Genomic DNA, 27,678 nt, shown 5'->3' on the forward strand with positions numbered 1-27,678 from the left:
GCAGGGCAGGCCGGCGGCAGGACCCGGGAGCCGCGCAGACGGGCCAGAGGGAGCCTCTCCAACCGCGAGGCTGCAGTTCTGGCGCGTCTGCAGGAAAACCTCCCCCGGGAGGGCGGCCGGGAGCGGAGGGGCCGGCGCGGCACCGCCCCCGGGGCGGGCCCCGTGCGTGGCAGCGGCACCGCCGGCCTCGTCCCGAAGTTTCCATCCTGCTCGCACCGCGGGGCGGACGGACGGCCCCCGACCCTGGCGATGCGGCTCCTGCTGCTCCTGGCCACGCTGGGCTGGCTGCTTCTGGCCAAAGCGAAGGGAGACGCCAAGCCGGAGGGTGAGGGCCGGGGCCGGGGCGGGCAGGGGAATGGGGGGGGGGGGGGGCGGGCGGGATGGGGCGGAGGGCTGATCTGGGGGCTGCCTCGGTAAGGACCGGTATCTACACAGGCCTGGGCTGGCGGGGGGCGGGGGAGGAGGGAGGTGGTCTGAGTTCTGGCTACTTGTCCACTGATTCGCGGATGACTTGGAAAAATCACTTCCCGTCTTGGGCTTGTGGTTCCCACATCTGGGAGGGAAGTCCCGTTCAGCACCCAGAGAGACAAATAATAGCGCTCCTAGTAATGACAGAGGCTACTATTTATGGCGCCCTTACTAGAGGCCAGGCGTCAGTTAAGCCTGATGGCAACCCTCGGGTGTGCATCCTTCTCTTATGCCCATTTTTCAGCTGGGCAAGCTGAGGCTCCAGAGTTGCTTCCCTTGCCCAAGGTTACGCGCAGCTTGTGGGCTGGGGAACCAAGAGTAACACCCAGTTGCGTCCGGTTGGTTCCGGAGCCCAGCTGGCCAAGAGATCATGGGGATGAGCGGCCACCTGGTGAGGTGGCTGGGGTGTGGGTGTGGAAGGGGCGGTCCCGCTGCAGAGCTGCTTGCACTTTCAGCTACAGTCTCCATGGTCTGCCCTGGCCCTGCCCTGCCAGGTGGGTCTTACCCTCTCCAGTTTGCACATGGGGAGACAGGCCCAGATAGGTGCCATGACTGACCAGGCGTTTCCAGCTCTGGAGTGGTTGCCCCCAGGTCTTCTGGGCTCTGGGTCTAGTGTTCCTCCCACATCCCCGAGGCTGGTGGGATGTTAGAGGGGGCCCCACTATCCTGAGTGGGTGCTACTCTCCCCTGCCTTCCCCGGGCCACCTCCAAGGTTGCCCGCTGAGCATCTGAGAGCCCCCAGAAGGGTATAAGTAGATCCTGGCAGTCCCACGGCAGCAGATCTGAACTGGCCGCACCTCCCATGACCCTCTGTTCCCTGGGCCCACCCTCCTGGGGAACCTGGGAACTGGAGGGGGCGGGATAGTAGGTTAGCAGACCCTTGGACCATTTCTTGCGTGTTTCTTTGTGCCACGTTGTGCTCAAGGCCATGCGTCTCTGGTAAAGGCAGTTGCTTGATCTCCATGAGGCTTGGTGTCCTAGCCTGCAAAACAGGGGCTATACTACCTCACTCCTAGAGCTCCCTCAAGGATTCCATAGGATGAGGCCTGCTGAGAGTTCAGCTCAATGCCTGGCCCACAGAGGCATTTCTGGCCCCGTGCTGCCATCTTTCCTGGAGTATACCAGCAGGGCAGGAGGACAGGTCAGAAAACCCAGTGAGGGAGGTGCTGAGCACAGGGCTGGGCTGGTGGTATGTGCAAAGGGCCTGTGGCCAGGGTCTGCTTACTAGCTGGGAGCCATGAACTCTATAATAGCCTTTATTTTCCCTGGGCTTCGGCTGGCAGTTCCTCTGCTTCTGTTTTTGTTTTGTTTTTGTTGTTGTTGTTAATCCTCACCTGAGGATGTTTTTCCATTGATTTTTAGAGTTGAAGGGAGGAGGAAAGACAGAGAGAAACATCGATGTGAGTGAGACACGTCGATTGGTTGCCTCCTGTATGCTCCCCAATCAGGGCCGGGGATTGAGCCTGCAACCGAGGTACGTGCCCTTGCCAGAGTCAAACCTGGGTCCTTCAGTCCTCCGGTCGATGCTCTATCCACTGACCCAAACCGGCCAGGGTCTCTGCTTCTGTTTTTGTGAACTCCCTCCACCTCAGACCATCTCATGAGAGAAACCTAGCCCCCTCCAAGGAAGCCCAGAGAGGTGAGTCAGGGAGGGACCAAATCAGTGACAAGGCTTCAGGTGCCCTGACCTCCAGCAGGTGATGGGAGGGAGCAAAGTAGACACAAGGCGGCCAGCCCCCACAGCATGGTGTCCGAGATAACCCAGTAGATCATAACCATTCATTGATGGAGAAGGGACAGCGGGTCCCAGGTATGGGGCTGTTGTCAAGCTGCTCTCAAGTTGAGGATCTGTGCATCTCTTGCTCCATTCCTTACTTTGATCAGTAAGGAATCATTAGCCCCATTTTGGAGATGGGAAGACTGAAGCTCTGAAAGGTTATAAACTCCTGGCCTCAGGCTGCCACAGCTGGTTGAAAGTAAAGTCACTGACTGGGACTCAGGCCCACTGCTCATTCCTGTGAACCCTTGGTTCCCAGAGAGCCTGAGGGAGGAGACATAACCCTGTCCCAGGCGAGCCCCAAGACCAATGTGGGGGGCAGAAAAAGGCCTTCCACAAAGCAGCATCCAAACAAGCAAATTTCCGTAGAGCTGAGGGTCTGGGAGAGAGTAGACCCCGGCCCCTCCCCCCCATGGCCCTTTCTCCCTTTTTCAGAGGCTTCTGGCTTTCTGCTGGGGTTCGTGCCTTTCCCTGCAGGCCTTGACATGGAGAGGGAAGGACCAGGGGACCCTGGACTTGGGTGGGGGTCATGCCTTCACTGTGCAGGGGACAGAAAAGTTCCCCGAATCAGGCAGGCCTGGCTGGGTGTGTACGAGTCAAGACCTCCCCATCTCCTGCCATTCTGCCTGACCCATGTCACATCAAGCCCGGCGTGAGCCTGGAGGTGGTGGTGGTGGTGGGGGAAAGCTTCACTCATTCCTTCCTCCCCAGAGAGCAGACTGGGTATGTCATGACACGCCTTGAGAGCCAAGACCACATGCCTGGGCTGGCACTGCTTGGGACAGAGGGGACGTGAGCCAGAGCCCAATGAACCCAGCCTGAGTCCTCAGCCTTCTCTTGGGATCCCAGAGAGGTGTCTGCACTCCCCACCCTGGCTCAGCCTCTCAGGAGGGGCTCCTCTCCACCCCTGACCCCCAGGAACCGGCCCTCACCCATCTTAGGGGAGCTCCCCTAGGACAGGAATGCATGGAGCCCCACGGCAGGTGCTGTGCTCAGCACTTGGTGGACATCAGCTCCTTGAACCCGCGTGGGAGTCTCTGGAGGAGGGTACATTTTTGTGGTTATTACTCTCATTTTGCCGACGAGGACACAGGCACGCAGACGCTGAGGTCCTTGCCTGCTATCTGTCTGCCACGCCACTCCACTGTCTTGCTCATCTCTGCTGACCTGGATCATGGGCCATTCACCTGGGGAAACCACGGTTGGACTTTGGGCAGCAGGTCAGCAGGACCCGGAGCCCTGGGTGTCAGGCCTCATGTGCGCCCTGGCACCAGCTCCTGTCACGTGGTGAGTCTTTTTTTTTAAGTTAATGTATTTTTTTATTTTTAATCCTCACCCGAGGATATTTTTTCCATTGATTTTTAAAGAGAGGGAAAGACAGAGAGAAATATCGATGTGTTGCCTCCTGCACACGCCCTGACCAGGGCCCAGGCCAGGAAGGAGCCTGCGACCAGGAACCTGCCCTGGACTGGAATTGAACCCCGGACCCTTTGGTCCACAGGCCGGCACTATCCACTGAGCCAAGTCGGCTAAGGCGCGTGGTGAGTCTTTTCCTGGCTCACTGCAGGCGGGGTCAGAGCTCTGGGCACCCCATAGGGCAAGCGTCACCCCGGGCATTCAGTTTCCCAGCACCAGGGCCCCGCCCACCTGCTTTCGGCCTGGGCTCCCAACTGTAGGGGGAGGGGCTTTAGTAGGTGTAAAGGCTCCGAGCAGAGTCTGGCGAGCAGAGAGTGTTCCATAAAGCTTAGCCGTCATTGTTATGGTGATTTGGAAGCAGAAACCCCCAAAAGGAGCCTGGAGACCTAGCACCCCTTCCCGCCTCACTCCCTCGCTCGCTGCCTGACTTCAGGAGTCGGGATCTAATGGAGAATCCAGAATCTCACAGACACGCTGGCTTTTTCCACCGTGAAATGTGACACTCTTCCTGTCCCCAGGAGCCCCTGTGGACAACAAGAGGGCCTCAGACAGCAGGGCCTCCGAGCCGGCAGTGCTGCCGCTCCTCACCGGGGCAGGGACTTAACAACCCTGGCAAGAGTTAGGGGGAGCCCTTCCCCAAGGGTGAGAAGCGCCCCTCTTTCCTGGACCCCAGGGTCAGGTCGTGAGGCCTCCCCTCTCCACACCTGCCTAGTGCACCCACCCCTTCGGCCGCAGGTCGCTGGGCCCACCCTGTGGACTCCTGCCAATCCCTGCTGGGCTGCTTGGCGCCAGCCCCCTGCTCTGGGCCAGCGCCCTGCCCCTCCGCTCTGCCAGCTCTGCCAGGCTGGGAGGGCCCCTTTCTTCTTTTTCACTTTATTTTTGTAATCCTCACCTGAGGACATGGTTTTTTATTTATTTAATTAATTTATTTTTAAATAAATTTGTATTGATTTCAGAGAGGAAGGGAGAGGGAGAGAGAGATAAAAACATCACTAATGAGAGGGAATCATTGATTGGCTGCCTCCTGCACGCCCCCCAACTGGGATTGAGCCTGCAACCTGGGCATGTGCCCCGACTTGACCTGTGACTCAAATCTTATTGATTTGAGAGAGAGAGAGAGAGAGAGAGAGAGATCAATAGGTTGTCTCTCATCTGGGGATTGAACTACAACCTAGGTGAGTGCCCTGTTGAGGAATTGAGTCTGAGACCTTTGGATGTATGGGAGGTTGCTCAACCACATGAGATACAACCCTTAGTTCTTTGAGCCTAGTTTCCGCTTGACTTCCTAGGATGGGAGTGGGGGTGCCTCACCTGCCTTTGCTGGCCTGGTCACACCACTTAGTGGGTCTGTTCACCCAGGAAAGTGTTAAGTCCTGGACCCCAGGGAAGAAAGGGTCACCCAGTGGAACACTGATGAGTGCTGCGAAGTGGGGTCCTGCCCCTGAGGGCAGGAAAAATCCGAGAAGGCTTCATAGAGGTGGTGGGGAAGAGGCATCGCTGTCACTGGTCCTGGGACCTGGAGGAAGGTTAGGGAAAGGGCAGGGAGGGAGCCCTGGCAGGAGGGATGTGCCCACAAGGTGAGACTTCTGGTTGGAGGAGGCCCACTCGCTGCTGGAGGGAATGAGTGCATCATCGGACTGATCAGCAAGGGCCTTGAATGCCAGAGCAAGGCGTTTGCTTCTCATTCATCGTCACCAGTAACAGCTCTTAGCCTGTGCCAGCATCCCAACAGGACTTTACAGGCCTGATCTCCTGGAGTTAGTCCAGAAGCCTGGGAAGAAGGTATTGTGATTAATCCCGATTCTACAAGGGAGGGAGAAGCTGAAGGCAGAAAGGTCAGGGACTTGCCCAAGGTCACATAGCAGGTAAGGAGCAGAACTAGGACTCTGACCAGAGAGCCTTCACTACTCAGAGGATTCAGCCTCAAAGTGTGGTCTGGGAGCGGCTTCCCCAGGGCTCCCAGAGATGCTTTCTGGGGAGTCGTTTCCCATGGGTTCCATTGCACAGGTGAAGCTGCACTACAGAGCCTGGGAGAGGTCCATTGTTAAAAAGGTAATACAGCCCTGGCCAGTGTGTTCAGTGGTTAGAGCATCGGCCCAAACACCAAAGGGTCCCAGGTTCAATTCCTGGTTAAGGGCACATACCTGGGTTGCAGGTGCAATCCCAGCTCCAGCTGGGCTCATGTGGGAGCCCACCAATCCATGTGTCTCTCGCACAGAGATGTTTCTGTCTCTCCCCCACCCTCCCAGTCTCTCTGAACATCAATGGGAAAAATATCCTCAGGTGAGGGTTAACAAACAAACAAAAAAAGGTAATACAGCTGCTCTGGTCAATGGCCAGGATTTCAAGGCGGTTTCCACTCCTGGCTGACTCTCATAGGTTCTCATGGTGTTGGGAGAATCCAAGGATGAGTGAGACTCAGCAAGAGGGTTCTGTAGGGGTTGATTAGCAACGTCTGCTCTGGGTGCAGCGTGGATAGTGGTGGCTGCCTCCGGGCTAATGTCCGGCGTGGGCCGGAGAGGTCCTCCCAGAACGCAGCATTCATAGCGAGTCCTTCCCTCCGCCCCTGTGCCTGGCCTAGTGCCCCCTAAAGCCAGAGAGGCCCAGCCCCACAATGCAAGACGCGGACACCTCTGCTCTGGACACTTCCTGTCATGTTGGTCAGTTGCAGGTGAATGGAGCGCTGGAGGAGAATCTGGAGACGCGGGTTACATCCCAGCTCCGTCACTAAGCAACGGAGTGATCTTGGGCACATCCCTTCCCACCTGGGCCTTGGGCTCTTGTCTATAATGGAAATGGGGCCACGGCCTGTGGGATTTGACAAGAACAGTGGCCTGCCCCTACCTGTCACCTGTCCTCCTCCTCCATCCCACTCACCACGCCCTTCTCTGTCCCTAGACAACCTCTTAGTTCTCACGGTGGCCACGAAGGAGACCGAGGGGTTCCGACGCTTCAAGCGCTCAGCCCAGTTCTTCAATTACAAGATCCAGGTAAGGGGCTCCCCAGGTGGGGCAGAGACAGCCGAGGAGTGGAGGGGGAGTCCAGGAGCTGCGTGTCCACCTTCCCCAACTGACTTGGAGCCACAGGGTGTGGGACCACGGCCAGCGTGGCCTGGGTTCAAAGACCTGGAGAAAGGGCTGCGCGCAAATGAATACACAAGACAAGAAATATAAATTTGGAAATTATGGGGGAAGCCAGTTGTGAACTTGGTTCTAGGGATCAAGTTCCATCGAGTCTCCAGCAGTTCCCATCTGCTTTTATTTACTAGAATACACAATTGCCTTTTAGGAATGCAGACTTATCAAAGGTGATGTTTGGGAAACAGTAAAGAGATCATCAAGTTTGGGGGGTTGCCTTCCGCTGTTGAGTCAGCAGTAGGTAATGACAATGCAGACAGTCAGCCTTCTGAATATCAAAAGCCCCATTCAGCTTTCTGACTGGACTTCTCACATTTATATTAATTACTGTTGATCTTGGCTTTCGGCAATTCCCCCGTCTTTGATTTCTTAATAGATGCTGATATGCCGCTTGCAGAGCTCAGGTTCTTTTAAGATTTTTATTCCGCATCTGCAGACTAAAATTAAACGTAGAAGAACAAGAATGAGCCCTAACCGGTTTGGCTCAGTGGATAGAATGTCGGCCTGCGGACTGAAGGGTCCCAGGTTCGATTCTGGTTAAGGGCATGTACCTTGGTTGCTGGCACATCCCCAGTAGCGGGTGTGCAAGAGGCAGCTGATCGAAGTTTCTCTCTCATCAATGTTTCTAACTCTCTATCCCTCTCCCTTCCTTTCTGTACAAAATAAAAAAAAAAGGAAAAGAAAAAGAAAAAAAAGAACAAGAATGAGACAGACAATAGTGGTTATGCTAAAAGGCAAAAGTAAGGAGAGCCAGTGAAAAAGAGTAAATTCTTTCTTTAAATTGCTGCCAGGCATCTAAGGAATTAGTTTGTAAGTTTGCCTGGAATAATTATACAGTATGCTGCTGTCATTCCAAAATATTAAGGGTGGTGTTATCTTTACCCTAAGCACCAAGAAGGTGATTTTTCATTGACACAAGCAGCGGTAAATACTGTCTTGTTGGGAGTTCCCTCTAAGGTACGAATGGAATTATTTAAGCTATAGTTAAAACTATATCATTTTATTGGTGCAAGTGCAGCAGCTGATTTCCATTGATTATTACTGTACGCAGACCTGTAGGGGCTCCAATCCACAAAAGAAAAATCTGTTATTAAGTTTGCTGCTGGTGGGTGCCATTCATGAAACTTCTTACATAACGGCTTAGTCGGGGGAGGTCTTAGTAATGTTCAATTCTCTTTGCCTCTCCCAGGAGCAAGCATCCACAGTAATTGTATTTAGGTTTTCGCTTCCCCCTCCTTTGGTGTGGATGCTAGCCAGAAAAACCTCTCTTTAATTCTACACACAGAGGAGCAGTAGTTTGATTCTGTGTCGTATAAAAAGGGAAGCTGGGTGGGGACACCCATGTAATTATACTTTGCCCTTGTACTTACCCTTGCCCTTATACTAGGCGGGGGATCAGCCCACGTAAGGGGTCTTCCCCAGGGAGGACTTCCCCATTTGCCCCCGGTGATATTACCGCACAGCTGGTGACTGCCAGCATGGCAACGAAGATGTTCTCAGGCGTTCTTGGGGTTCTGGTCTCTCCACAAATTCGCTCAGCTTTCTGGACGTCTTCTTTTTTTTTTTTTTAATATATTTCTTTATTGATTTTAGAGAGGAAGGGAGAAGGAGAGAGAGATAGAAACATCAATGATGAGGGAGAATCATTGACTGGCTGCCTCCTGCACGCCCCCCACTGGGGATCAAGCCCGCAACCCAGGCATGTGCCCTTGGCCGGAATCAAACCCGGGACCCTTCAATCCGCAGGCTGACGCTCTATCCACTGAGCCACGCCGGCCAGGGCTGGACATCTTCTTTATCACTCCCCAAGTCATCTCTGGGCTATTTTTTAAAAAATGTATTTTATTGATTTTTTACAGAGAGGTAGGGGGAGGGATAGAGAGTTAGAAACATCGATCAGCTGCCTCCTGCACACTCCCCACTGGGGATGTGCCCGCAACCAAAGTACATGCCTTTGACCGGAATTGAACCTGGGACCCTGGAGTCCGCAGGCCGATGCTTTATCCACTGAGCCAAACTGGTTAGGGCCATCTCTGGGCTATTTATTGTCTGCTGTGTTTGTCTCCCACTCCTTATCTTCAGTGTGTTGCCTGGGGCTGCTGCTGTCTATGGCTGGGGTAGCCGATTGTCTACAGCTGCAACAGGGGGAACTTCTGAACGTTGGAAATGAGTTAGGAAAAGCAAGAGGGAGAAAGACATAAGCAAAACCCACGAGGGGCTGGAGATGGAGAGTGTGGGGAGCGTGAGACTGGAGAAGTGTGTGGTGGTGCTCAATGTAGTGTGCACGGGCTCATGGGGGGCTGGGGGCGAGGGAGTGACTAGGTTAGAGGGCACTGGCATTTCACAGCTCCCCCGGGTGATTTGGGGATGCCCACAGTCTGGAGACCTCACTGTCCAAACACTCCTCTGAAGAAACACAGGCTATGCCCAGTCCTTGGAGTCATGGATGTGTTCCTCTGTGTCTGGCCCATGGGGCTGAGCCCACAGGGAGGCATTTCTCCATTTAGCTGAGCGTGCTGAGTGCCTCCTATGTCAGGCACAACGATAGGCACCAGGGATGATGGACAACACAAGCCATGTCTCTGCCTATATAACTTGCAATCGAGCGTCATTAAGCCAGAAAGAACCTGTGTTTGCTCACATGAATATGAGATTTGAAACAGGGTTATTGCTTCAGGCACAGCTGGATCTGGGGGTTCAAGCATGGTAAAGTCTTTGCCTTTTTTTTTGTTTGTCTTTAGGCCCTGTTTGTTTTCATTTGCAGACACATACTCTCTGTATGTGGTGGCAAGGTGGCCACCAGCTTCTCAACCTCAGCAGAAAAGGCAGTCTTTCCTTAATTTTAATAGAGCAGTCCCAGGGAAGACTCTGATAGGCTCTTCTTGGGTCACATGCTCACACCATGGCTCTGGGAGAAGGAGGGATGGGACACAGACTGGTCATGCATGGTCACTTGACCATCTGTAATGGGCCTTTCTCTGCAGGCTCTGGGCCTGGGGGAGGACTGGCATGGAGAGAAGGCAACATCGGCGGGTGGAGGGCTGAAGGTTCGGCTGCTGAAGAAAGCTCTGGAGAAGCATGCAGACAAGGAGAACCTGGTCATTCTCTTCACAGACAGGTCAGCGGCCGGGGGGCTACCAGGGCGGGTCCCTCGGCAGGGAAATAGAAGAATATTTTTTTATTTAAAAAATTAAAAAAACATATTTTTTTCTTGATTTCAGAGAGGAAGGGAGAGGGAGAGAGATAGGAACATCAATGATGAGAGAGACTCAGCTGCCTCTTGCACGCCCCACACTGGGGATCGATCCTGCAACCTGGGCACATGCCCTGCCCGGGAATCAAACCGTGACCTCCTGGTTCCTAGGTCAATGCTCAACCTCTGAGCCACATCAGCCGGGCTAGAGGAATATTTTAAATTGAGGTTCTCCCAGGACATCTGAAATGGGAGATCACTCTAGCTAAGGTTGTCTAAGTCTTAGGGAGTCTGTGTGTCCCAGGAGAGACCCTCTGGTGTAGCCCACTCCCGATCTTGGTGAAAAGATGGGTGAGGAACCTGCCCAGATGTGACAAGCCACACTCTCAGTGGGAGAAGGGCATGGGTTATGGCAGCGGTTCTCAACCTGTGGGTTGCGACCCCTTTGGAGGTCGAACGACCCTTTCATAGGGGTCGCCTAAGACCATCGGAAAACACATATATAATTACATATTGTTTTTGTGATTCATCACTATGCTTTAATTATATTCAATTTGTAACAATGAAAATACATCCTGCATATCAGATATTTACATGACGATTCATAACAGTAGCAACATTGCAGTTATGAAGTAGCAACGAAAATAACTTTATGGTTGGGGGTCACCACAACATGAGGAACTGTATTAAAGGGTGGCGGCATTAGGAAGGTTGAGAACCACTGGGTTATGGGGACCATCTCTCTGTCCTGGGTGGGGGTGGAAACATGGCGGGCTGGGCCAGGGACAGTAGGGCGGACCCATTCCCTAGACTGGGAGCAGGGGATTGTAGAAGCCTCGATCCAGGTCTCCTGGGTCCTCTTCCCCCACTCCTGCTCACCTCTGCCCGTCTTCTGGCTCCGGCTGCAGCTACGACGTGGTGTTTGCCTCGGGGCCCCGGGAGCTCCTGAAGAAGTTCCGGCAGGCCAGGAGCCAGGTGGTCTTCTCGGCCGAGGAGCTCATCTACCCCGACCGCAGGCTGGAGGCCAAGTACCCAGTGGTGTCCGACGGCAAGAGGTTCCTGGGCTCTGGAGGTGAGGAGCTGGCGGGGCTGGGCAGGCTCCAGAGGAACCCACCCGCTGCCTCCGGGAGGTTCCTCGGTGTCCACAGGATGTTGCTCATGTCCCAAACACAGGCTCCCCTGAGGAGAATTCCTGATTCTTTAATTTTTAAACTCCCCTCCGCGCCCCCCCCCCCCCCCCGTCTTTTTTTTCATCTCATTGACAGCCACCCATCTGCATAGGGCGAAACCGGCCCTCCCACACCTCAGTCCTTTGGTGGGTCACATGATTCCCATTTCAAAAGATCTCTTGCCCTGGCCAGGTGGCTCAGTTGGTTGAAGCTTTGTCCCATATACCAAAAGGTTGTGGGTTCGATTCCCAGTTGGGGAGCATATGGGAGGCAAGTGATCAATGTTTCTCTCTCCCCCCACCCCCATCCTCTTTCTCTAAAAATCAATAAACATATCCTCGGGTGAGGATGAAAAGATATCTCCCGAATCTGCCCTGAGGTCCTCGCCCACTGCTGCTGCCTCACTGGGCTCCTGGCATCTAGCAGTCGGCACACTGTCCCGCCAGCCCCACCCCCGCCCTTCCAGTCCATGCTCCACCCAGCAGCCAGAGGCAAACCCACACTCATCACTCAATGGCTTCCCACTGCAGAGCATAAAATCCATATTTTATCCTGGATTTCTCTGTCCAGCCACAGAAGCCACTTCCTCCCACGGGCCGAGAGAGTTGGCACAGTCCAGATGGCCTCGCCCTGGCCCCGGCCCTGGGGTACAGGTGTCCCCTGGGGCAGGGCCCTCCCTGGCTGCCCACCTTCTTCCATTTCTCTCCTCCTCTCACCAGCCTTCCCCATAACCAGGGATCTGTGTGGGTTTTTCCCTTTTTTTTTTTTTTTTTAAATATATTTTATTGATTTTTTACAGAGAGGAAGGGAGAGAGATAGAGAGTTAGAAACATCGATGAGAGAGAAACATCGATCAGCTGCCTCCTGCACACCCCCCACTGGGGATGTGCCCGCAACCCAGGTACATGCCCTTGACCGGAATCGAACCTGGGACCCTTCAGTCCGCAGGCCGACGCTCTATCCACTGAGCCAAACCGGTTTCGGCGGGTTTTTCCCTTTAAGCCCCCATGTGCTGTGTGCCCTTGGCCCAGCCTCTGCCCTTCTCTGGGCCAAGTTTCCCAGGTAACTATGGAGAAAGGGCTCCAGCTTGTGCCCACCAGCTCTGCTCTCTAGGAACTCCTGGTGTAATCCATCATTCACCGTCTGTGTGGAGCCCAGCATCTAAGCTGGTACAGTTTAGTGGGCACCATCGGTCTTTCTCGCTGGGCTCGGTGGGAACTTGCACTAAATGACACTCACTGGCAGGCTGTGTCCAGCCGATAGACATCACCTCCTCTCAATCTAGGAGGACTTCTGAGAGGAGGCAGGGCTTGTGGATAAAGGAGTAGGACATGGAGGAGAGGGGAGGCTGGGAAGAGGCCCCTAGCTTGGAGGCTGGAAGCTAAGTATCTGTTTCTCTGTGTCCTCACGCAACCCCCAGGCTTCATTGGTTATGCCCCCAGCCTCAGCAAGCTGGTGGCCGAGTGGGAGGGCCAGGACAGTGACAGCGACCAGCTCTTTTACACCAAGATCTTCTTGGACAAGGAGAAGAGGGTAAGAGTCGGCAGGTGGGGCTGGGGGGACCTGATCCCAGGCTGCACTGGGAGCAGCCCCTGTAGGCCTTGAATCCCTGGGTTGGCCTTGACACCCCCATTTATCCATTCATCGATTCACTCATTTATTCAGAAGATCTTGATTGGGCGCCCACTCTGTGGGAGACACCGACAGGTGCAGGGCTGGGATACGGCAATGAACAAGAGAGTTGGGGTCTGCGCCCTCATGGCCCTGAGGTGGGAAGACAGGAGTTTACAACCTCATGTCAGGTGATGGTGATGGTGATAGCGTTGAAAAGAATGACAGGCTGAGCTGCCCACTGTGCCTGGGGGCTTCTAGGGGGGCTGATGAGAGCTTAACAAGCCACTGCTGAGCCTGTCTCGAAGAGGCAGGGGTCATCGAGGGGAGCGGAGGTAGCCGAACCAGGCCAGTGCAGCCCCAGCCCCAGCCAGGAGCCTCTGGGTAGACAGGAAACTCAGGGTGCGCTTAGGTGTCAGGATTCCTGGATTCTGCCCTGCTTACCTCCCCATCCTCCACCCGTGCTGTGCTTGTGACCTCGGGTAATTCACTTCCCCTCTCTGGGCCTCAGTTTTTATCATCCACAGAATGATGAAATGAAGCAGTCGGGCCTGTGCAGTGGAAACTATAAACTTGATCTTTTTGCTCACGCAGTCCTTCCTCCTTCCCCTTTGCTTCCAGTGACATCACTGCAGAAGGCCGGGGACTAAGCCATGGAAAATGGAGCTGCTCTGCTTGGGATGAGGGCGGAGCCTAGAGTGCCCCTTGCCCTCTCTTGGCCTGGCCTTGGGCTCCATGAGACACAGTGGAGTGGAACAGGCAGCATTGTGCCCATGAACAGGGATTTCAGGGCCGGGTTACCTGGGTTCAAATGCCAGTCAGCTACGTACTAGCTGTGTGACCTTGGGCACGTTAACCAACCTCTCTGTGCCTTGTTTTTTAAATCTGTCAAATGCAGTGATGATGGCATTTTCCCAGAGGGTGTTGTGTGGGTTAAATTAATTAACGTGTATATAACACTTAGAATAGCGATTGGCACACAGTCAAGTGCTAAACAGTGTGTGTTATTATTAGGGTGCTTGTTGCAGTGGAACCCGCTGCTTCCTTAGATTCCTTCCAGTGCCGAGAGCCCCTGGTTCTCTGTAAATGGGGCCACTCGGCCCGTAGATCCCAGGGGCTTGGCCACTGGCTGGCCTTCCCAGGGCTCCCAGCTGGCCTGATGTGACTGGGCAAAGCGGATGTGGTGAGGAAGAGGCAGAGGTGGGGGGCAGGCTGCCCACAGTGGGTGCGATGGAGCCCTGTCCTTGCCAGGGCCGGTCCCTGACGCAGCCTGGTGCCCTGTCTCCTGCAGGAGCGGATCAATATCACCCTGGACCACCGCTGCCGCATCTTCCAGAACCTGGATGGAGCCTTGGGTGAGCAGCCCCCACAGGGAGGGGATGGAGGGAAGGAGAGGGGCATTCAGGCAGGGCCTGAGCCCAAGGGGGAGAGAGGGTTGGTTCCTCTCTGTGGGTTGTGCTGGGAGGTCGCTCGCCTCATCCCCAGGTCCTCAGAGACCATCTGGGGCAGAGCTGTATGTCCCTGTGGGTGGAAAAAGGAGGGTCACGAGGTCAGCTTACCGAATTCACCCAACACCCGGGCAGGGAAGCAGCCTGCCAGCCTGGTAATGCCCACAGCAGGTACCCACCCTGCCCCCAACCCCGTCCTCACCTCCTTCCCCTGTCCTCCACCTCCCATCTGAAGGCTTCCTGGCCTGGGGGCAGGGGCTGACCTGGCAGGGAGTTGGAAAGTGAAGGCCAGTTGGTTCTTGAAACTCCAAAGCCCTTGGGCTGACCCCAGGTCCCTGGCTGGTGATGGCATTGCTTTGCCACTCGCTTGCTGGGTGACTTCAGGCCAGACACATACACACACACCTCAGGCCTCAGTTTCCCCGTCTTTAGAAAAGAGAAGTTGGACCCGATCACTGATTGGTGAATTTATGGTATAAATGGACCCTTTGGAGAATCCGAGGGAAGCCCTGGCCCTCTCCCAGGAAGGTGTGGGAACATCACACCCTTTGCTGTGGCCTCTGGGAGTTCCTGAGCCTAGGTTCATAAACTGGGCCCGATTCACCCCGTGCGGGGCCAGGAGCTTGCACAGAGGGGCTCCCCTCTCATGGTCACCACCACAAAGCCCTCCCGCCCCAGCATTTCCCAGGCCTTGGAAAAGGCTGCTCTGGGTTATATAACTGTCGAACAAGGTAGCTTCCTGTCTTACGTGCAGACTAAGAGGGTCCTAGCATGGGGATTAGGGCTCTCTCTACCAGACCAGGATCTGTCCCCTGTCCCTCCCAGGCCGCCCTGTGTCGCTGGCATGTACTCAGGGCTGCTCTGCATGCCTGTCGGAGCGGGCGCCTCCCAGACCTTGCCAGTGGGGCTTCTCTGAGCTGTGTCTGGGGCTGGGATATTTCAGTCTTCACTTCCTCCCATCCCTGGCTTCCAGCTCTCATCAGTAATCACAGTAACTGATGTGGGTTTCTGTGGGTTCCATGCTCACCCTGTGCCAGGCACGGTGCTAAGTGCTCACTGGACATAGAGTCCTCCCACTCTTATCCCCATTTTACAGATGAGGAAACTGAGGCGCTGAGAGGTGACATACTAACCTATGGGGATACCCTGCTCACTGGGGGAGAGCTGGGATTTGAGCCCAGCCTGTCAGCCCCTGAGTTTAGCCTCTGGGTATGACGCTGGGTGGCGCTGTGCTTTCTCACCCCCAGATGAGGTTGTGCTGAAGTTTGAAATGGGCCACGTTCGAGCTCGCAACCTGGCCTATGACACCCTCCCAGTCCTGATTCATGGCAACGGACCCACCAAGGTAGGAGGGGCCCCGGCCCTGGGGAGTGTGGGAGGGGGTCAGCTTCTCCTTAGGGCCAGGGCCACCCACCTGGTGCCCGAGAGCTTGTAGGCATTGCCCGCAAATCTGAGTTCAACGTGGAGCCTCTTTCCTGCTGTTTTAGTCGCTGACGCCCTGTTCATCCTGCTGGACCGCAGGACACAAAGGAAGCCACTGCCCCCACCCAGGCCCAGGCTTGGCTGCCTTAAGTCACCCACACTCCATCACCCCAGGGCAGGCTCGTTTGCTCATTTAAGAAATATTTATTGAATGTTTGCACCAGGGCATGAGGCCTGGTCAGTCATGAACAGGACAGACTGGCCCCCATTCTCCTGGAGCTACAGACGGGGCCCCGAGGAACTGGCCCCTGGTTCACACCAGTTCTCTGAGTGAGAGGTCCTCAACCACCCGAATCAGAATCAATCAATGGAAGGGAGAGGAAGGGGGATGTGTTAAAATGCAGAATTCCCGCCCCTGCCCACAAGCAGGCCAGTGGAAATCTCGAAGGGGCGTGGCCTGGGAATCTGTATTTTACAAGCTCTCAGCCCATCTTGAGATGAAAAGGCACCAGGGCGCCAAGCCCTCCCTCTGCCCTCCCTCAGCTGTGGTGACCTCAGGGGATGCGCATGCCCTCTTCAAGGCCCACCCAAAACAAGGTCACGTTCCTGCCCCCTCAGGTGGCAGCGGACTGGGGCCCAGGAAGGTAGGCCTCAGGGGTTGCAGGGGGTGGGACTGGCACCTCTCAGACCCCTCGTCCCCCTCAGCTGCAGCTGAACTACCTGGGCAACTACATCCCGCGCTTCTGGACCTTCGAGACCGGCTGTGTTGTGTGTGACGAGGGCCTACGAAGCCTCAAGGGCATCGGGGTAAGGCCGCCAGAAGCTGGGGTGGGGGAGATGGGTGATTCTGGAAGAGACTGTTGTCTTTGGTGGAAGGTAGAGGGATTACCTCCCTGGCTGGGGTTCCATCCTGCTCCTCACCAGGCACCTCTTCCTGGAAGCCTTCTCAGACTACACATGGCTCCACATTTCCCCCGATGCCTGCCTTCCAGTTTTTCTGCCTGGTCGTTCAGGCCCTCCTGCAGCCCCGTCCCTATCCCACAAACCTTCTTTCTCATTTGTGGCCCCACATCAAACCCCATGCCAGCCACGCTCCCCAACAGTCTGCCATCAACTAGTCCTCGCCCCGAGTCAGGGCTCACGCAACTCCTGGTCCCCAGCAGGGGCAGCCTCCTGCCTCCCTGCCAGTCCCTGCCTCTGCCCACCTGACCATCCTACCCAGAGCTCCCTGGCCCAGGCCCCTTGCCTGCTAGGGCCGCACACCCCTGGCTCAGGGGTGGCTCCGTGGCTGGGCATGGCCGGACTCTGCTGCCCCCTCTCCACGCAGGATGAAGCTCTTCCCTCTGTCCTGGTCGGTGTGTTCATCGAACAGCCCACGCCGTTCCTGTCCCTGTTCTTCAAGCGGCTCCTGCGCCTCCACTATCCCCAGAAACGGATGCGGCTTTTCATTCACAACCACGTGAGTAGCCGGGGCTTGTGGGGTTCCGTGTGGCCCAGCGGAATCAACCACCTGGGTGTGAGGCCTGTGGGTTGGGGGTGCTGTCCTGGTGGCAGAGGCTCTTAAGAGGCCTGTGGGCCTGGCCTGGTCAGGGGAGGATGGTCAAAGGGTGGCCAGGGAGGGCATTCCAGGCAGAAGGTCTGGCCTGGGCGGGCAAAGGCGTGGAGTTTAGGAAAGCGGGTGGCCGGGATGTGCCAGGGAGGAAAGGGGGCAGCCTGCAGCAGCAGAAGGTGTGGTGGTCCCTGGGGGGGACTGTGTCCTCATCCTCAACCCCCCTCCCCAGGAACAGCACCACAAGGGTCAGGTGGAGCAGTTCCTGGCGGAGCATGGCGGCGAGTACCAGTCTGTGAAGCTGGTGGGCCCCGAGGTGCAGGTGGCCAATGCTGATGCCAGGAACATGGGCGCGTGAGTTGGGGGCCAGGGGGGATGTGGTTATCTCCGCTGACAGTGGTGGGCAGAGGGGCCAGACTGGGAGACAGGACTTCAGAAGGCTGGGTGGTCTCCGGCAGGTTCCTGCCCTTCTCTGGGCCTCAGTGTTTCCATCTGTCAGATGGGGAACTTGACTCGGTCTTGCGATTGGCTGGGGCTGAGCAGTGTCAGCATTTAGGAAGGACTGGAGGACCGGAAGACAATAAATGCTGACAACCAGAGAAATAATCTCTGATTGCCCCATAATTTATGTTGACTGTAGAAGAATTGGACCGTCCAGATCCGCGGTTGGCGGCCTTCCCATGAAGGACTAGATTGTGGATCTGTGCAAACCAGCTTTGTGGGCCCCGCCGCAGCCACTCAGCTCTGCTGGGATAGCCTGAGCGAGCTTGGTTGGGCTCCAACAAAGTTTTATTTATGGACACTGACGTTTGAATTTCTGTGATTCTCATGCAACTTATTTGATGCTTTTCCCCAACCAGTTAAACATGTAAAACCATTCTTAGCTCATGAGCCACATGAAACCGGGCAGTGGGCTGGATTTGGATTGTGAATCTTAGTTAAGACTTTGATACAAGTACCCAGACACCCTCCAGGGTACTTTGATACAAGTACCCAGGTACAACCAGTTTGCCCCTGGCCCTGGGCACGGTGGGAGCCTGTCTGTGGGCGGTTGATACCAGTTGTCAAGCTCTGGGCCTTCATCTTGAGAGTTTGGGATCTGCATCAAGGTTTGGAATTGGGAGGGACCTTCGAGGCTGCTGGTCCTAACCTGCATCAGGGCGGCCCAACCTCTCTAAAGACCCGTGGCTGGTCCCTGTGATCGCAAGGTGGGCAGGGGTGGAGAGTGCAGCTGTGGGTAGCTCTGCGACCCTGGGTGGGGAGGTTGGCACTGGAGCCCCACCCCCACTGACCCTGCGTCCCCCTGCCTGCAGGGACTTGTGCCGGCAGGACCATGGCTGTACCTACTACTTCAGCGTGGATGCCGACGTGGCCTTGACCGAGCCCCAGATCCTGCGACTGCTGATTGAGCAGAACAAGTGAGGCTGTGGGTGGGCTGCGGCTGGCAGACAGATGGGCCTTCAGAGCGGGGTTCCTGGGCTGGCACTGCCCGGGATAGGTCCGGGCCCCTGCTGGGAGCCCTTCCCTGCCTTTGTCCTCCTCCCCTGCCTTGGCCTCATCGACTACCCTGAGCTTGCCCCAGCCTGGCAACCTTGTCTTGTTTCCCTCCCTCCCTGCCCCCCCTCCCCCGTCACAAGCCCCAAGCCATCCCCCTCACACCCTCTGTTCTTGGCTGCCCTGTGGGAGGGAAAAGGTATCAGATGGGCCAAACCTGCCTCCGGGCCCTGCCCCAGGGAGGTGCTTGCAGGTTGAAACGGACCCCCCCACCCTTCTCCACACCTGGTTAGATCCGCCCCGAACTCCCAGTGGGCAGAGGGACCCCTCTGAGGCACTCCCTTCCTTAGGAACGTCATCGCCCCGTTGATGACCCGCCATGGGAGGCTGTGGTCGAACTTCTGGGGAGCACTGAGTGCAGATGGCTACTATGCCCGCTCCGAGGACTACGTGGACATCGTGCAGGGCCGGCGTGTGTGAGTACCGACAGGATGGGGGCACCCCCATTTGTCCTCTTCCTGGCCTTGCAGCACCCCCTCCCCTAGTATTCTTGTCCTTATTGCCCTCAAATTCCCACCGCACCTGAAGCAAGGGAGACTGCAGTCAGACACACAGAAGGACTTCCCGACAATTACCCTGGGCCCATTGCCCAGGGTAGGGGACTCCAATCAGCACTATCATGCCCTTCCCTTGGCCCCTGGCCCTTAGTCTGTGACCCTCAAAATGAGCCTGCGGCCCCTCCGTCTTCCTCTCTCTCGCTCAGCGGTGTCTGGAACGTGCCCTACGTCTCGAACATTTACCTGATGAAAGGCAGTGCCCTGCGAGCTGAGCTGCAGCAGACAGACCTGTTCCACCACAGCAAGCTGGACCCCGACATGGCCTTCTGCGCCAACGTCCGCCAGCAGGTCAGCCCTGGGGGGGCGGTCAGAGGAGGCCCTTGATGGGGAAGGTGGGCTGCCTGGTCACATACGCCCTGGAGCTTCTGAGGTTCCAGCAGGGCTGCTCCAAGGGTGCCAGGCCTGGCGGGGACACGAGGGGCACTGGCACACGGGTTGGTCCTCAGGATCTGTGGGGGTCATTTTAGCAGACCCGGGTTTTACACCATCTATTTTTTTAAAAAATATATATATATTATTGATTTTTTAACAGAGAGGAAGGGAGAGGGATAGAGAGTTAGAAACATTGATGAGAGAGAAACATCGGTCAGCTGCCTCCTGCACACCCTCCACTGGGATGTGCCTGCAACCAAGGTACATGCCCTTGACCGGAATCGAACCTGGGTACCCTTCACCCCGCAGGCCGACGCTCTATCCACTAAGCCAAACCGGTTAGGGCTACACCATCTATTTCATTTTTTGAAGTATACTTTTACTGATTTCAGAGCAGAAGGAAGAGGGAGAGAGAGAGAGAGAAACATCAATGATGAAAGAAAATCATTGATCAGCTGCCTCCTGCACGTCCCCTATTGGGGATGGAGCCTGCAACCAGGGCATGTGCCCTTGACCAGAATCGATCCAAGACCTTCTGGTTCATAGGTCAATGCTCAACCACTGAGCCACGCCGGCCGGGCTATTTTATTTACGCTTTTGACAACACCTAAAAAACCCGGAAACTTTCCATCTGAATGTACTCCAAGTATGTGCCCAGGAAACACCCTTACCCTGTTCCTGTGCCACTCCCAATGTTTTCTGTGGCTTTTAAAAAATGTGACAGCACGTTGATGTCTTCCCCTGTGCCCCAAACTTCGGGATCAGAACACCATCCTCTTCTTGGGCACGTTCGTTCTTTTATTCCCATTCAGTCCCCCAGGAAGCTTCCCTGATGGCAGCCCCAGTGTCAGGTCCAGGTGACCCCGGTGGGCAGAGGAGGCTGCTGCCATGCCCCTCCCAGGGAGTGCAGGGGAGGGTCTCTCATCGGCCTGGTCTCCCCAGGGTGTGTTCATGTTCCTGACCAACCGGCACACCTTCGGCCACCTGCTCTCCCTGGACAACTACCAGACCACCCACCTCCACAATGACCTCTGGGAGGTGTTCAGCAACCCTGAGGTGAGGCCTGGGCGGGCGGGAGGGAGTGGTGGGAGTGGAAGGGGCCCCGGTGATCCTGTAGCCGGAGTTGCCTCCCTCTCAGAGCTTGACACTGGGACCCTGTGGGCCACCTGCCTTCCTTCACCCCAGGGGGCCTGTCTGCGGGTTTGAGTAGGAAGAGGAGGGTGTTTTGAGAGGCAGCGCCATCTAGTGGAGGAGGGACTAGGAATCAGCTGTGACTTAGTTGAGCCTCATCAGCTGTGACTTCGTTGAGCCTCAACCTTTGGGGCCTCAGTTATCTTAGCTCTAAAATGGGTATACTGCCCCGGCCTGACTTGCCCCTGAGAATGTTGTGATCAGACGAGGAGAAAATTGTGACAGTGTTCTGACACATTGTGAGCTTGTGGCCGATGTGGGCACATGCCTGTATCTTCACGTAGACCTGTACACACGTGCACAGTGTACATACACATGCAAACACCAGCTCCCATGGGCACCCTTTTACGCCCAAACAACACAACGCACCCAGTGGGCACAGAGGCAACCCGGCTGCTCCAGGCATGCAGACCTTCACTTACATTGTGTGTGGCCTGGGGGGAGGAGGCCCCTCTTGGAGCCTCCCATGGAGTTGAGCAAGGGGTGAGTCCCCCTGGCCCAGGCCAGTTCCCAGGACCCCATCCCGCTCCCCCCTCCCCACAGGACTGGAAGGAGAAGTACATTCACGAGAACTACACCAAGGCCCTGGCGGGGAAGCTGGTGGAGATGGTGAGGACTGGGCACCCCCGGGAATGAAGCTCTGGATTTGTACCCGACACCCGGAGGACAGAGGAACGAAGCGAGCTGACCTGGGGGAGGCGGCGGGGCCCCCTCCTGTGCTCCGGCGAGGGAGGGGGCAGCGGTGGCCCCGTCCTCCTGCTGGCACTTTCCAGCTGGAATCTGCAGGGCCGGGGGGGCCTCAGGCTTCTTTTCTGGCCCAGGCAGGAAAGAGAGGAAAAGCATCCCAAATGTGGCCGCAGCTGCAGACCATGGCCCTGTGTTCCCCCAGAGCCAGCAGGCCTCTGCCCCTCAATGCCCACACTTGGGTGGCTTTGGCCTTGGCACTGGCAGTTCTGTGACCTTGGCCAGCTCCGAGCTCCAGTTCTGTCTTCCTTCAGCATCTCCCTGAGTCCGGGCTCCCTGGGGACTCTCAGGGGGACACTCAGAGGATCTCAGACCAGGGTGGGGCAGGGCACGGACCACACAAGGGGTCCTGCCTGCGGCGGGTTCTGCCAAGGGCCATGGGGTCAGGGGGAGGATGAGGCGGGGCCACTCTGGACCTCTGTGACGGAGTCCCCACCCTCCCCAGCCTTGCCCGGATGTCTACTGGTTCCCCATCTTCACGGAGACGGCCTGTGACGAGCTGGTGGAGGAGATGGAGCATTACGGCCAGTGGTCTCTGGGAGATAACAAGGTGGGAGCCCCAGGCGCCTGGACTGGGGCTGGTGGGAGGCTGCCCCTCCACCCAGGCCCGCCCTCGGGGCTCTTTGCCTGGGACTCTTCAGATGGGGGCGCCTGCTGTTTAGGAATAGAGGGATGGCCGGCGTTTAGGAGTAGAGGGGTGGCGGAATGGGATGGAGTGCTGGCCTCTAAGCTGCCATTGCCGCTGGGTGACTGAGCTGCCTTAGCCTGAAGGTGCTAGGTTTCCAGTTCCTGTTTGTTATGCCAGTGACTGAGCTTCCTTCCCAGATTGGGCGTGGAAATGGGGAGGAGTGGGCAGCTGTGGATGAGGAGCCATTAGGAGGTGACAGCACCCGACCGCAGAAGCTAGTGGTGCCCGCTGAAGGAGGAACCCCCTGCCTGCCTTCCTCTTGCAGAGTCCAGGACCCCTGGTTAAAGGCACATGCGCCCTGGGCCTGGGCCTCAGAGAGTGGCTGACCTCAGCCTGGCAGCTGACTAATCGCTGGTCCGGGAGCTCAGCTCCAGAGCCCGGAACCGGCACAGCCATGCGTTCTGGGTCTGGCTGGTCCTTGCGCTCCAGTGCCCGGGCCTCCCGGGACGCTCGTGCCTGAGCTGCCCTGTGGCCCTCTGCGTGGGTCTCTGCTGTTAACCAGTGACCACCAAGCTTAGCGGCTTAAAACATCCACTTATCTCCGGGTTCTGTGGGTTGGGGTCTGGGTGTGGCTTAGCTGGGTGCTCTGCTCAGGGTCTCCCAGGGCCCCAGTCAGGGTGTCAGCTGGGGTCGGTGCTCCTTTGAGGCTCGGGGTCCTATTCCAAGCTCACACGGCAGAATGCATGTCCTTGCCGCTGTGGAGCTCAAGGTGACTGGCCCCTCCCGGGCCAGCAGGGAGATTCTCTCCCTCCAAGAGCCTCCCTTATTTATTTATTTCTTAAAATATATTTTTATTGATTTCAGAGGGGAAGGGAGAAGGAGGGAGAGATAGAAACATCAATGATGAGAGAGAATCATTGATCAGCTGCCTCCTGCACGCCTCCTACTGGGGACTGAGCATGTGCCCTGACCGGGAATGGAACCGTGACCTCCTGGTTCATAGGTTGATGCTTAGCCACTGAGCCACACCGGCCGGACTCCAAGATCCTCCTTTTTTTTTTTTTTTTTTAAATATATTTTATTGATTTTTCACAGAGAGGAAGGGAGAGAGATAGAAAGTTAGAAACATCGATGAGAGAGAAACATCGATCAGCTGCCTCCTGCACATCTCCCACTGGGGATGTGCCCGAAACCCAGGTACATGCCCTTGACCGGAATCGAACCTGGGACCTTTCAGTCCGCAGGCCGACGCTCTATCCACTGAGCCAAACCGGTTTCGGCCAAGATCCTCCTTTAAAGACTCACCCAGTGCCCCCTAGCTGGTTTGGCTCGGTGGATAGAGCATTGGCCTGCGGACTGAAAGGTTCCAGGTTTGATTCCGGTCAAGGGCACATGCCCAGGTTGCATGCTCAATCCCCAGTAGGGGGCGTGCAGGAGGCAGCCGATCAATTATTCTTCCTCATCATTGATGTTTCTCTCTCTCTCTCCCTCTCCTTTCCTCTCTGAAATCAATAAAAATATTAAAAAAGAAGACCCACCCAGCATCATCTCCCCTTTGATTAAACCGAAGTCGACTAGTTACCTTAATCACACCTGCAAGACCCCTTCACCTTTGCCCTTATCCCATCAGGTTCAAGGTCAAGGGGAGGGGATTGGACAGGTGGCAGGAATCGGGGCCATCTTAGAATTCTGCTCACCACCCTCTCTGGGTCGCTTCCAGGACAACCGCATCCAGGGCGGCTACGAGAACGTGCCGACCATCGACATCCACATGAACCAGATCAGCTTTGAGCGGGAGTGGCACAAGTTCCTGGTGGAGTACATCGCGCCCGTGACGGAGAAGCTCTACCCCGGCTACTACACCAGGGTGGGCAGGCTGGGTGCAGCCAGGACCAGGCGGGGGTGGAGGGGCTGGGGAGGGGGAGAGGAGGAGGGGAGAGAAGTGCTCCCAGCTGGGCAGAGGCCTGAATATTTGATCTCTAGGCAGGGGAGAAGTCTCCTCCTCTCAGGTGCTGGGGCCAGGGGAGGCGGGGCCACTCTGCCTCTATCCTCTGACATCATAGGACCGTTTGAGCCCTTCCTCTGTGTCCTTGACCCCTGCATCCATGACTGCCATGCCAGCTCACCAGACAAGCCCCCGGTCAGCGGCCAGCATGCCCTTCTTCCCTCGGGTCCCCTGAGCTCCCTCACTCATGTGTCTGTTGATGCCTCTTTGGCTTCTGTACTTGTCACTTCCTCCTTCACACGGTTTTCTCCAAACACCTGGGCCCTGTCCTCAAGGGACCACCTGCCTAGATAGTTGGGAGGGTGTGAGGATTAGATTCATTCATTCCACCTTCCTTCCCTTCTCTTCCCTCTTTTCTCTCCTTCCTTCCCTCCCTCCTGTCCTTCCCTTCCTCCCCACATTTCTATTGAGAACCTTTTCTGTGCCAGGCACTGTAGCAGGCCCCAGAGAACACAGCGTGAGATAAACTGCCCTCAGGGAGCCGACGTTCCAGCAGGCGCTGAGGCCCCCTGGACACCCTCCCTTCCTGGCCTGCGCCGCCTCTCATGCCGGTTCTTTGTGTCTCTTCCCTGGCACAGGCCCAGTTCGACCTGGCCTTCGTCGTCCGCTACAAGCCCGACGAGCAGCCCTCGCTGATGCCGCACCACGACGCCTCCACCTTCACCATCAACATCGCCCTGAACAGGGTCGGGGTGGATTACGAGGTGAGCAGGGCCGCTCTGGCCCAGGGAGCAGGCAGGAGGGAGGGCTGGCTGGTGAGCAGCTTGCAGGGTGTTGGAAGCTGAGGGGCCCAGGAGGCACCAGCACCAGAGAACTAGGAACCGGAGAGAAAGGGCACTAGGTCCGTGGGGAAGGCTTCCTGGGAGGGGCGGGCTCAGCAGTTTGGCAGGAGGGAGAGGGCTTTAGACCCAAGAGAGCAAGGGGCCAGGAGGCCTGGAGCCAGATGACCTCACCTGGGTCCTGCCTCCCCTTCCCCTCTTGCTCGGGGGGCCTCAGGCAATCTCTTGGGAAAACTTAAAGTGCCCTCCCCACAGTTGTGAGGATGGCACGAGCTCATCCAGGTAACTGTACGTAGTAAGGACTCCAGGAGTGGTAGCTAGTAGTAACAAGTTCAGGGTCCGCACCATTCTTGGAAGAGGGCTTCTGTGGGAATGACTAAACCCAGGCTTGTGGCTGGAAGAAAATCTGGGGAAACCAGGAAGACATGAGGGTGAGGAGGAGCAGTTCTGGGGCCTTAGGACCCCAAGGGAGGCCTGTGGGTGTGATCAGCTATAGAGCCATTCATCCATTCATTCACTCACTCCATAAGCTACTATTTTTAAGGAGTTTTTTTGTGACTCAGTCCCGGGTTACACACTGTGAAGGAGACCCATAAAAACACCTGTTTTTTTGAGAGTCGACAGTGTGCCAGGAGTTCTCCTAGGGGACGATTTTGCCCCCCTACCCAAAGGACATTGGCAGTATCGGAAGACATTGTCGGTGCTACTGGCATCTAGTGGGTAAAGCCCTCATAAGAAAGAATGATCTGGCCCGTCGTGGTGATGCTGCGTAACAGTATGAATGTACATGATACCATTGGACTGTTCCCTTAAAAATGGTTACCATAGTAAAGTTTATGTTGTGTGTATTTTACCACAATTTAAAGAAAAAGAAAAAGAGCCCTGGCCAGTTTGGTTCAGTGGATAGAGCGTAAGCCTTCGAACTGAAGGGTCCCAGCCAAGGGTACATGCCCAGGTTGTGGGCTCAATCCCCAGTGGGGGACTTGCGGGAGGCAACTGATCCATGATTCTCTCTCATCGTGGATGTTTCTATCTCTCTCTCCCTCTTCCTTCCTCTCTGAAATCAATAAAAATATATTTTTTTAAAAAAGAATTATCTGGCTCAAAATGTCCATAATGCTGAGGTTGAAACACCTGGCCCTAAGCTCTTACTTGTATCATCTTATTGAATGCTCACAACTCTGTGCAATTTAATGCCCATTTTCCAGAAGGGAAAATTGAGGCTCAGGCTGGTCACAGTTAATAAAGGGTGTGGCTGACCTTTGTCCAGGGCTGCCTGACTTTCTTTTTTTAAAAAGATAAATATATATATATATATATATATATATATATATATATATATATATATATATTATTGATTTCAGAGAGGGAGAGGGAGAGAGAGATAGAAACATCAATGATGAGAATCATTGATTGGCTGCCTCCTGCACGCCCCCCAATGGGGATCAAGCCTGCAACCCCGGGCATGTACCCTTGACTGGAATCGAACCCAGGACCCTTTGGTCCGCAGGCCGACGCTCTATCCACTGAGCCAAACCAGCTAGGGCTGCCTGACTCTAGATCACTCGGTCTTTGCTGTGTGACCTCCTTAGGCAGCATATGGCTGTCATTCCACAGGCATCCCAGGCAGGCTGTGCTGAGCCTGCTTGGTTGGGGTGGCTCAGATGGAAGAAGAGGGGGTGGTGGGGGAAGGGCCCAGCTTCCTGTTGGGGAACTGACGCTTCCTGTTGGGGAACTGACGCTTCGCGTCTCCTAGGGCGGTGGCTGTCGGTTCCTGCGCTACAACTGCTCCATCCGAGCCCCACGGAAGGGCTGGGCCCTCATGCACCCTGGGAGACTCACGCACTACCACGAGGGGCTCCCCACCACCAAGGGCACCCGCTACATCGCCGTCTCCTTCGTCGATCCCTAATTGGCCAAGCCCAGCCACTGCGGACACTTTCCTCTCTGCCAACAACCATTGCCCGGGATCCCAGGGACCCCGTCCAGCCTCCAGGTTCTTGACCTCCCATTGCTCTTGGAGCTGCCGTTGGAGAGCCTGGGCCGCAGGCCAGGGGCCAGGACACCTCCTGGGCTGGGACTTTCCTGGTGCTCTGCACCCAGCCCCGGGGGAGGCTGTTCGTTCGCTTTCACTGCGTTGAACAGCTCACCCTTTTCCACTTGTCTTCCTCAAAAACCCAGCCCCCTTCCTCCGGTCCTTCCATGAGTGACACGTGAGCAGATGGGGGCGTACCCAGCTGCCCCGAGGCCTCTAGGGGCGTGGGAACCCCCCCCCCCCCCCCCAGCCCCGAGCTCCCACGCAGAGCGGCAGCCCTGGGATCTTCTGCTTCAAGCTTCAGGGCCGACACCAAGACCTGGATCAGACTCAAGTCCTCAGCCGGGACTGCGGAAGCCCCTTCTTCCCTGGCTCCTGTCATGGGAGCCACACGCTGTCCCTGCAGATGGTGACTCGGCAGACCTCCCGGGCGGCGGGAAAGGCATGGATGCCACAGCGCCATCCTCTACTTGACCCTTTGGGGGGGAAGGGAGTGACATGTCCACACACTGTACTGCGTCCCCCTGTCCTGCATGTCCCCGTGTCTCTGGAGAGAGGGACAGACAGACACAGGAGAGTTCCTATTAAAAGTCATTGAAACCACCGAGGGGAGCTGCCTGGGT

General features: G+C 56.2%; 1 protein-coding gene across 1 annotated transcript; it reads left to right on the forward strand.

Moving 5' to 3' along the window:
* Window positions 1-111: 111 nt before the first annotated feature.
* Window positions 112-27,660, forward strand: PLOD1 (procollagen-lysine,2-oxoglutarate 5-dioxygenase 1). Its single transcript, XM_036350456.1, has 19 exons — window positions 112-325; window positions 6,560-6,651; window positions 9,783-9,916; window positions 10,900-11,063; window positions 12,581-12,693; window positions 14,063-14,126; window positions 15,467-15,564; window positions 16,347-16,448; window positions 16,969-17,100; window positions 17,423-17,544; window positions 18,504-18,608; window positions 19,035-19,160; window positions 19,448-19,589; window positions 20,616-20,729; window positions 21,408-21,473; window positions 22,054-22,158; window positions 23,957-24,103; window positions 24,820-24,945; window positions 26,777-27,660. The coding sequence occupies exons 1-19, from the start codon at window positions 250-252 to the stop codon at window positions 26,930-26,932; spliced, it is 2,184 nt and encodes a 727-aa protein (XP_036206349.1). The 5' UTR covers window positions 112-249; the 3' UTR covers window positions 26,933-27,660.
* The last annotated feature ends 18 nt before the right edge of the window (window positions 27,661-27,678 follow it).

This window comes from Myotis myotis, unplaced genomic scaffold (assembly GCF_014108235.1).
Source record: "Myotis myotis isolate mMyoMyo1 unplaced genomic scaffold, mMyoMyo1.p scaffold_m19_p_2, whole genome shotgun sequence".
NCBI lineage: Eukaryota > Metazoa > Chordata > Mammalia > Chiroptera > Vespertilionidae > Myotis > Myotis myotis.

Bases quoted from the DNA above. Each gene is read 5' to 3' on its own strand.
- PLOD1 (XM_036350456.1), top strand. From the start codon at position 250: ATGCGGCTCCTGCTGCTCCTGGCCACGCTGGGCTGGCTGCTTCTGGCC. The intron at 9,917-10,899 runs GTCAGCGGCCGG...CTCCGGCTGCAG, and splicing joins GTCATTCTCTTCACAGACAG to CTACGACGTGGTGTTTGCCT. The intron at 11,064-12,580 runs GTGAGGAGCTGG...CGCAACCCCCAG, and splicing joins GAGGTTCCTGGGCTCTGGAG to GCTTCATTGGTTATGCCCCC.